Source organism: Anastrepha obliqua, chromosome 2 (genome assembly GCF_027943255.1).
Source record: "Anastrepha obliqua isolate idAnaObli1 chromosome 2, idAnaObli1_1.0, whole genome shotgun sequence".
In the NCBI taxonomy this organism is placed as follows: domain Eukaryota; kingdom Metazoa; phylum Arthropoda; class Insecta; order Diptera; family Tephritidae; genus Anastrepha; species Anastrepha obliqua.
Window position 1 is genome coordinate 64,947,732 of NC_072893.1, and position 11,161 is coordinate 64,958,892.

General features: G+C 35.4%; 1 protein-coding gene across 3 annotated transcripts in view; it reads right to left on the reverse strand.

Moving 5' to 3' along the window:
* LOC129239531 (MICAL-like protein 1) overlaps positions 1-11,161 on the reverse strand; it is a 234,199-nt gene that overhangs the window by 128,087 nt on the left and 94,951 nt on the right. For all 3 annotated transcript variants that reach the window (XM_054875078.1, XM_054875077.1, XM_054875079.1), the window contains exon 4: positions 714-898. In XM_054875078.1, coding sequence (XP_054731053.1) covers positions 714-898 — 185 coding nt within the window. The remainder of the gene's footprint in view (positions 1-713; positions 899-11,161) is intronic.

Sequence of the window (11,161 nt, forward strand, 5' to 3'; positions counted from 1 at the left end):
TAAGTCCTGATGCCATGTATGCCTCGAAAGATATGGCTCACTAAAGATATCTCCTTCATATTTTAATCAAGATTTATAAAATTAGACAAATGATTTATAATAGTAAAATGTGATCTTTTTTTTTGATACAATTCCATTTTCCTAGCGACCCCCAAATTTAATTTAAACAATTTTATAAACATCAAAATAATTTCTCAGGGTAAAAAACCGAATGGAAATTTGTAGATTTTTAATAAGCAATTCTCTAATGATTTTTTTTTTTAATTTTGAGTTTTTTAATTGCCAAAAATCAAAAAACAAAAAAAAAACCAAAAATCTACGAACTGTTTATTATAAAATTTTTTGGTTTTGTTTCACCATACATTGAAAAATTGAAAGCGCAGTTGGCGCAATACCGTGCATACCCTCAATAAAATTTGCTGCGTAGAAGAAAAGCTGTGCAGCCCCCATTTACTTGTATGTATATTAATTAAGAAATATTAACTTATACAGTCTACAATAAAAGACTTTTTTCAAAATTTTGATTTAACTATTACTTCATTGACCCATTGAAAAAATTTCGAAAATATGCTTATTTTTTCCGCCGCTCCAATTGCGTAACCTTTTAAGCGGTTAACTTTTATGTGGAGGCTTATTGTTATTCCACTTTATTTGAATGCTTTGCATTCCGACTTCTGTCATTTTTTTGATTGTAATTATAATTTTCCACTTACCTTGTGCGGCAAATACTTGGTAGAATTGTGATAGATAAGTGAGTATTGATAATCTGTCTGGTACTTCGTAGGTGGCCATATCGACTGCATCCAATAAAGCGGGTATTCCCAGATATTTCTCAGCGGTGGTGAATGCCAACTCATTATTGTAGTACACATCGGCTTTGTTTAGTTTATCGAACTCACTGGAAATGTATGAGAAAAAAAGTATGTTGTTAATGAAAAAGTAGAAAAACAAAAAATATTTCATAATACATTTCTTGTATTTGACTTTATTTTTCTAGGAATGTAATAACCTGTTTCCACCAAAGACTTCACCCGTATCAATTTCACAATATTTGCCAAATAGGTAGTAGAGGAAATTTGTTAAGGTTAAGCGAAGTCTCATAAAATTTGCTCTTATTTATAGTTTAAATTCAAAAAGCATCGTTAGATCTAAATTGTTCAAAATCACTTAGAAGTAAAAATGCACACATTTACAATTCAATAATAGCGAAAGATATGCCTGGATATGAATTTCTTGACGCTCAGAAATCAAGCTTTTTAATATGAATAAAAATAAAAATTGTACTAAAATTACTTCACTATCCATTGGCGTAATTTTTCGCTTTCACAACTTTAATATTTTTTGCAGCAGATAAATAAAAAATAGGCATGAGGCTTTCAAAGAGGGGGCACTGAAAATGACGCAAATAAAAGATGTAGGCTGCATTCTTTTGGATTCTAGCACGACGTTCGGAATTGTGGGCACAGGAAGTTGTTTTGGCACCTTGTGACGTACTAATACCTGGAGTATCCTTTGGAAGAAATGATGTGTTTAGCTTTCCCACAAGAGAGTAGTGAAGAGATCCAGAAATGCTATTGGGAAGCTTACAAATAGCACTGAAACGTGATGGTATTTGGACAGTAACTTCATATGCCTTACTGCTTTAATTATATGGCAACAGTCTCTCAAACGAAAGTCTTCGAAGTACTTAAAGCAGTGTACTGAATAATTGGCTAAAGGTGGCGATGACAAAAAATCAAAGTCTGCAGTGACAGCCAAGCTGCTCTTAAGACTTAAAAAGATACTCGCATCTCTTCAAAAATAGTCCAGGAATGTAAGATGGGACTGAACTCAGTTGCAAGATGAAATGAGCTTGACATTATGATACTCAGGGCAAAGAACTACCCACTGAATTTTTTGGAGTGTCCAATTGAGCAGTACCCAACTTTACGGTCAAGTATTGAGAAAATAGTCAATTAGTCATGAGCGCCGTTGGTGCAATACTGACAACCGCAAAATAACCAAATGACCAAATATTTAATCAACTGACATGTTGGTAGCAAAATTTGTTCTCAGACAGAGAAAAAGAGAGAGAGAAAGAGAGCTACGAGCACCGATACGATTAATTACTGGGAACAACATATGGTCGGCATCATCGACAATCCACTGTGTACATATTTTTCGGAGAATGAGAATGATACCCGATATTTTCTCTGCTGTCGTCCGGCTTTCGCCAGACTTAAATGGGTCATTTACGTGACATTATTGGGACCATTTGGGTGTACTGAGATTGTACGAGCATCATTTTCTTTGTTTCTACAAACTGTCAAGATTCTTGAAAAAATCTGAGAGCTTTGCAGGGGAGTAATTAGTTCACACCTCTCCATGCTCTCTCCGTATCTTTTAAATTCCCTCTCTAGGCCTTAAGTACAGTCGGAAACATTATTTGGATGTTGGAGAAAAGTTCCGTCCTTCCACATTTCCATTTCAAGCATTAGCCAAAGTCTCTATGATTATCTTAGCAACGAAAATAATTTATATATTATACTTTGCAAACAAAAACAAAATATTTGTATGTTTTCGTTCCCCTTCAAGTTAAAGCTTCACATGCAGTTTTATAGCCCATTTAATTTGATTAATTTTTCGTTGATTTTTGAGCAGAAGTTTTCTACAAATTATTATTAAAAATTCTCAGTTCAAAGCTTTGATTATAAGTTTGTGAAATTTGCGAAAAAGTTTTGACCCTCAACTTATACGGTTCCTGTTATACAATGAACTATAATTTTATAGAAAATTAAAAAAAAATGTTTGCATGACAAATATTCCGAATATTGTAAAAAAATTAAGTGACTTCATTACGTGGCCACAAGCGTACTTATATTTATTTTCATCCACTTAATTAAGCGTCTGCAACTTTTTTTGCCAGAAATAAGTGTTCGGCTGCTTTGAAGCTTATTTAATTATATATTAATTTTTGTTTTTTGCTTTGAGAATAAATGTCGGGCAATAAATTTTGGACCATGAAATATAAAATTCGCAAAAAAAATATGGGCATTGAAAACAAATTATTTCGGCGCGAAGTGGATGCCATTGCTAGTTGTTAATTATGAGCAGAGGTACCTATCCCACTGTCTGTAAACACATTTTGTCATAAGTCAAGAAAAATATATGTAAATTTAATGCAAAATACCAATGCACACATGTTCACTAGTACATACACACATCAATGGTATTTAGCTGCAATTTTCGGCACCTTTCAAATTAATAATTTTTCTGTTTGTTTTTGCCACCGAATGCAATTCATTTCAATTGACAACTTAAAATTTGTAGCAAATTTAATTTGTTTGTAAAAAATTTATCGTCACCTGCGGGACGCACAAAATTTCAACAAATTACCCGCGTTTCTAATATATATGTGTGTGTATGCATGTAGGTATGTTCATTTAAAAGCCGCGCCAAAGTATCAAATCGATTGCAGCTGCCAGCCAAATACCCAAACGATCGACTAACCGGTAAAAGCTAGAACCGTAAAATACGCCAACTCGCAGGCGCAGCTGGTCGAACTGCTTTTTGATTAATCAAATAAAAAATGTGAATTCAATATGGAAATATTAGCAAAAAGAAAAATTACCTCAGCTAAATCAAAAATGTCAGAGATCAGCGATTTGCTTGTACACGCACACACACATACACACACGTGCGTACCTACATAGGCATAGCTGAATTCAAAAAGACCTTGACAAGGCTGTTTGCTATACGAATTTGTGGCTTTAACTTTTGGAATAACACTCGTAAATACCAGTACAGCCGACGTCTAACCATTACTGATCAGCGCTGCTAGTCATCAATTGGAGTGGTGGTTGCCGAAAATGGATATTCGGGCATAAAATTAAATTTTTATTTGAGAGTTGCTGTGCTTTTGAAGTTTAAAACAAATCAGCGAACTATGCGGGGAATATGAATGGGCAAGCAGTTTTTCAGTAGTAAGTCAATTGATTAGTATAGGCAAACTCTAATCTGTTTGATACATTTTAAGTAGTCGAAGTGTTGTAACCCTCCACAATAGGCGTTATCCGCAAATGAAATGATTAATTTCCTCTCGATTTAAAGTTGCACCGTTTCGATTATTATATTTTGTTTTTCTTTGTTTTACTTGCAGTGCTTTATAATTACAACTAACCGGAAATAATAACTCAAACACAATAGAGTTCGCTGGCGAATGAGAGAAATAAACACCCGAAATGGTGAAGCCGGTTGTACGTTCGATGAAACTCACACAAATTACAAGGTGATTTTGGAGTGCTTACATACCAAATGTACCTTGTGTGCAAAAAGTAACCGATCTGAATTCTACTAATACAACCACGACGATGCGATTGTACCGACAACACGAGGGGCGCAGAGAGTTCAAAGCGGGCCGCACTCGGGTTGATGATTTGTCTGGTTTCGTTCATCAAGACACAATCCTGGGACTAACGAAAGCGTGGAGAATGCTGAGGATGCTGAGGAAATTCTACATGAAGAACGTATGGGTAGGAGAGAGATAGCATGCAATATTGCTAGCTCGCTCGCACCATTGATAAGCGTTTTGTGTTACGTTTTGGGAATGAGCTGGATGAAGGAATGAACAGAATTCGATCTCTTAAGTTTATCGCTGAAATAGGATCACTTAAAGCCTAGGCTAGCAGACAACTGAGCATTTGGGCCAGCGTCGTGCTCCAAAAAGAATCGTGGAGGGACACTAAAGCTTTAAATTTTTTGGAAAATTAAGCACTTTGGATGGGTGTCAGTTTCAAATTTTGTATGGAGTCGTTAGCTGCTTTTTTTGCTTATGATTTTTTGACTTAGTATAGGTGGGCAATCATATACGATATGTTTTGGTTCATTCTCAGCCGAACCTCAAAATTTGCCGTTGCTTCCCTAGTTCCGCCTTACCAATATAGTGTAATATCTTAACCAGGACTAACTTGTCAGGCAGCTCAATCGGTTGGTTGTAGAAGTCGTCCAATAGATTTTCGAGTAGAGTTGACAGCACCCTTTTGCATGCCTCTTTCGCTTGACTTGCACCAGAGGGAGAGCCAAACAGAGATTTCTCCCCTCTTCTTAATGGTTCTGAAGTATAAATCCCAGTTAAGCTATAGAAGTTACTTACATTACCATCGCCCACGAGCCATGAATTCATCTGCTTGCATTTTTCCCGGTGGCATTCGCCAGTGTGTGACAAACTGAGATTCCTATTAGTCCCATCTTCTTAATAATTCTGAAGTATAACTCTTGAGTGCTCGTTCGAAGGGCTCTGGACTACATAAGCACCATTGGGACTCACGTTTTGTAATACTGTCAGCTCTTTCGCTGCTGTCAATTCCTTCTTGTCTCGTGTTATGCCGAAAATGTGCATTAATGTTGATAAAAAAAATATTTCTTTGGTCCAAAATGTTGTCGAAGGTATTATTGTCGGTAGATAGTCATTTATGATTATATAAATATGTATATAATTGGCACGTACACCCTATTTGTGGTGTGCGTCTTGACGTTGTTCCACAAATGGAGGGACCTACAGTTTGAAGCCGACTCCGAGCGGCAGATATTTTTTATGAGGAGCTTTTTCATGGCAGAAATACACTCGGAGGTTTGCCATTGCTTGCCGAGGGGCGACCGCTATTAGAAAAAACTTTTATCTTAATTTTGGTCTTTCACCGAGATTCGAACCTACGTTCTCTCTGTGAACTCCGAATGGTAGTCACTCACCAACCCATTCGGCTACAACAATCATTTGAATAGTGTTTCTCAAATGAGCCAAAATCATAAACCAAAAAACCTATGAAAAAGTCCATCAAAAATCAAGGGTCGGTCGACATTTTTTTTGCGTTTTTTTGTAGTCAACTCTGAAGTACTTACACTAAGGTAAACAATAAATTATACGCACTCAATAAGCATTGTTTTTATTGCTGCAGAAGAATGTATGAGTACATAGGAAGTGGCCGGGTTTGGAGAACCAGCGCTTACACAGTCAATGCACCGACTCACAAATCTGGTCTTGGAAGTGACTATTTGACCCCGTGTGGCTTTCTTTTGTTCCCACAACTCCTCGTTTCTCCTTTTGGTAAAACGTTTTGATATTGGTTTGTTTGAAGCTATAAAGGGGAAAAACTCGGAAAAGCAGCTAAAGTTCAAAGATAAACTCCAAAATCGATTTTTGGGAAATGTTCTGAAGATTAGAAGAAGTTTAGAATAAAATTACTGGCCACAATGGAGATTACTTTAAAGGCAGTAAAATAAATTTCCATGAATAATTGAATCATTTCCGTTTTATAGGCAAATCCGTGGTACTTTTTAAACATACGCTTCGTATGGCATATATGTAAAAATAATCAGCGCCAAGCGAACGTAATGACTATAATAGTAAACAGCAGCTAAAACAATACTTATAAGTAAAATAACGAAAAATTAATTCGAAATTTTATGACAGATAATGACAAGCAATGCGAACAAAGGTAAATTATTCTTAATTGCAGTATAAAATGACGCAATGGAGAATATTTTGTCACACGATTTGGTTTAGTGTCAGCAGGTTTTGTATTCTCAAATAGCACACCGGAGTTTGGCGATTAGTGTGGGAGAATTGCTTATGATTATTTCGAAAGTCAAGTAAAGATAGTCATAAGCAACAAAAAAGTTGTTACACTGAAGGAAAACAAATTTTTAATAAATATACAAAAAGTAGGCTTATTTTTTAGATCTTAATAGAGGCCCCAGCTACAAAGTGATTTTAGTTAACATAAAACAAACGAACCTAAAGCATTTTTTGTCTTACAAAAACGTTTCTCTTATTCCTAAACAAAATGGATTCAAACCGTACTTGGTCTTCGTCAATAATCTGATCTGTGTCAATAATTTTCTTGCTAAACTTTGTATAAGTGAGGTATTTTTATCTGGTTTGATTATTTAAAATTTATTAAAACTATTTTTTGAATACAATATACATCAAGTGGCCACCTTTATTAGCAATCACAAACTACGATCTTTTTTCTGCGTTTGTCATCACCTTGTCAAGCATTTCGGGTTTTATAGCGTCGATTTCGCACGAATGTTTGCCTTAAGCTGGTCAATAGTCTGCGGCTTGTTGGCGTAAACCTTACTTTTCAGATAATCCCACAAAAAGAGGCCTGAGGGGGTTAAGTCAGGTGATCTGGGGGCCAGTCGATGTTGCCTCTTTTTGACACTAGACGTCCTGAGAATTTTCGTTGCAGAAATTCAATTTTTGGCTCCTGGGCGACGCTATGCCTCACTGCTCAACAAGTTCATTGGAACGTCTTGGTCGTTGATGAACGACATGTTGGCGTTCTCTTACTGTCCCGTGCTCAAAAAAACTCGACACCAAACGACGAATAGTATTGTCAGACGGTGTCTGTTTGCCGCGATACTTTTTGCGATATAGTTCGAACAATAGAACGACTATTTTCGATGCATAGCGTCACTATTACAGCGCGTTGTTTCGGTGTACAGCGATCCATGGTTGAAATTGTACTGAATTGACGTATCGAAAACATGCATCGTTTGGTAAATGAAAAAGTTATTCAGCGTTTACATACCGACATAAAAGATGGCGCACCCTTCAAATATTTTAAAAGCTTAAATTTTTTTTTATATACTTGCACCAATTGCAATTTTTTTATAAGTTTTTCAATATTTAAAATGTCCATTTTGTGCTATATTTATTCCTTTTTCAAATTTTTAAAACATTTTTTTAGAAAAAATTTGTTTTAATTTAAACGCATTTCTTTACAAACTCTTTTTTCAGTGTTTTTAAATAAAAAAAAAATGTTTCATAGAAGTTTTCAATGTTTAATGTTCTTAAGAATATTTTTTTCATAGAATGTTTGTAAATAAATGGTTTTGGAGAAAAAGAGCATTTAATAATCATAGTTTTGAATATTTGAATTTTTTTATATGAATGATCCTTTTGGTATTACCATTTATTTTTTATTTCAATTTTTAAAAATATTTCTAAATTTCGTAGTAATTTTGTTTTAGAATTTTGCAATATTCAAAGCATTCTTTATCTATATTGCACTATAAATGTCGGTGTATACATCTCTTTTTTAATTTTTTAAATGTTTTTTTTCATCAAATTTTTCTACTCTGTTTTTTAAGAAAAGGAGCATTTAAAAATTAAATTTTCAATATTAAAATTTTTTTAAGAATGGGCCTTTTGGCAATATAGTTATTTCTTATTTAAATTTTTTAAAATTTTTCTATAAATTTTGTAAAATTTATTTTTCAGAAATTTTCAATATTCAAAAGATTCTTTATCTATATTGCACTATACTATATATGCATATATATATATACCTTCTTTTTTTTAATTGTTTTAAATATTAAAAAGAGCATTTAAAAGTCGAATTTTTTAATATTTAATTTTTTATACAGTTTTTCTAAATTTTGTACTGATTTATTTAAGAATTTTTTAATTTTTAAAATGTACTTTATCTATATTGCCCTATACGAGTATACATCTCTATATCCCTTGTTTTAGAATTTTAAAATCGTGGAGGTACCCATTTTATAGTTGAGCCAATGGGTACTGAATATTCGGGCACACACTTCATAGGCATTTAAATTCCCAAAAGACAGCAAAGACAGTTTCCTACTTTTTTGTTTGTTTTGTATGCAATTTGTATGATGTGACCTAGAGAAGAACATGTTCTTGAGCTATAATCCTAAGCAGTAAAACAAAAACGTTCAAAAAGTTACACCCGACTTTCAACTCGTATGTACGTACGTACGTGTGTGTGTATGCCGTACAAAAACCCAAACAAAACTCGACTTTTTGTATTTTTATGACAGTTGGAAAATGCCGCTACAAAACAAAAAAACGGCAAAATAAGGAGTCTTTGTAATAAAAACTGGTACCAGTGTTGTTATTATAATTATTATTGTTTTGGATATAGCTGCCGGCAACTCGTCTACCGGCTTTTGTTGTCAAATCACATACAAATAGACAAATAGTGGAATTAAACAACTAAAGCTTCTGCTACTCCTATCTTGATGCGACACTCATAAGGCCGCTCGTACGGCTATTAAAAAAAAAGCAAAAAAAAAACAAACACTACTACTTTTTCCCCACATGTGGGCTCACACATAGTGATTTTTATTTCAAAAGCCTTTCTAACCACTAATTTCGTATGCATTGCGTGCTGTCAACTCGGTTGTGATTGCGTGAGTGCATGTTTATGCGCGTGTTTGTTCTTTAGCGAACAGGGGTTCTTTGACCTTTAGACAAATTTTGTCACTGCTGGAAGTAGGTTTATATTTTTTTACAATTTTATGCATGCAAATAGAGGTACCCTGCAGACAAAATCTGATCTTTTCAGAAATAAAACTTATTTCCGCTATTTGGAACATTTTTTATTGTGAAGTGAATTTGGAGAGAGACTAGAATCCATTTGTCAATCCAACAACTGTACCTTGTGAAAAGTGTTGAGATGATACAATAATAGATGATATCTTGAATACTAACTCCTCACTCAGTAGAAGCTATGAGCTGGTGCTGTGGAAACGCAATAAGAACTAGCAATTCAATAATCGAAGTGAAACGAAGTGTGCAACTGAATATAGAAAAGCTTTGAACGAGCTGGCCACGCTTATACCATAAGCGATCTATAGGCTACTGGTTACAGGAGTTTACAAGAGCGCAAGAGTTTGCAAGGAAAGGGACCGAAAAATACCCGATAAACTCAGCTCGGCTGAGTTCCACATTCCTCTCGCAAGTACTGGTTTGGACTGACTCTCATTAAAAGGGCGAATTAAAGTTGAGTCATGAAACCTGCTTGTAAAGTATCTAAGCAAATCAAAATATATTTAAGTCGCTAATACTCCTCGATAGTTTTTCCATATCGCCAATGCTTGGAGTTAGAAGTGAATACTGTGTAATAAGGATGTACAAAAATAAAATGGGATTGCCCTTAAACAATTTTTATCCTAACTGCAGTGAGGAGGTGGAAATAGAAATTGTATGCGCTGTCTAACTCTTCCCTGTTTCTATTTTTGACGTAACTACTACTTATTTCTTCATATACTTGACGAATTTGAACTCGGCAAACATAAGGCGCTTCATTGAGTGCTTTCGGGGACATTAACCTGCACGAGAAGCTAAGAAAAAGGCGAAGTTAAGGAAAGTACGAAGTTAAGCAACATACCAAAAGTGAGTCTCTACAACATTGTGGCGTACGGCAGCCACCTTAATTTGACCTATAATTAGTTAACCTAACCAGCTGGGTATAGAAGATTTTAATCTATACAGGTACAATCACACTTTCCTCCGGATACCTCAAAGTACGTGAGATAGCTCGCAAAGCTACATCACCGTATTTTTCCTCCGCTCTCTGCAGCTTACGCCAATGGGTAGCTCCTTAAATAAGAGCCGGCAGAGACTATTAACAAGATGTAAGAACATTATTTTTTTTATTTTTTCTTAAGCCTTCCAAAAGCAAGAAAAAATAGCTTAGAAGGAAATTCGGTAGCGAGACGACATCGGGACACAATAAGCAGCTTATTAAAGCCACATTGTTGCAAACGCAATTGTGCTAGAGAGAATGCAAGAGATCGCTCTTAGGAACTAGTTTTCCAGTTGCCGTAACACGTTCCCGCCGGCATGTACCACTTGTGGCACATTGAGGCCTGTCCCATTGGACGGCTTGTACCATTGTGGTACATACGCAATTGTCTCATCGGACGGTTTTCTGAGAGTGTTGGTAACTGTTTTCTGAGCAAAAAGGAGAGAAATAGTTTACATCTAACGCAGGCATAGTCGGCATCTCTCACTGAGCGTCCGATAAAACAATCTTGGAGTTACAGAGCCGCCAGTTGCCGAGAACAATAAATTCGGTCGCCGGCGGGAACGGGGTAAACCGGTAGTCGAAGAGTCGATAATAATCCGATAATTCAACATTAATCTAAGAAAACTATCACATTTGGATCCGATCCGATGTGCAGGCAATTTTAACAAGGGAATTGAGCTCAGAGTTGTGTTATTGAACTGTATAAGTAGATGCAGCTCATTTTGCGGAGACTATTTTAGAGAGCAACTCGGACAATCTGCAGCTCGAGCATCTGCAATACGCGGTAATTATGAGCATAGAAAACTACAAGAGTGTATTGGCATATTCTATAATACCGCAGA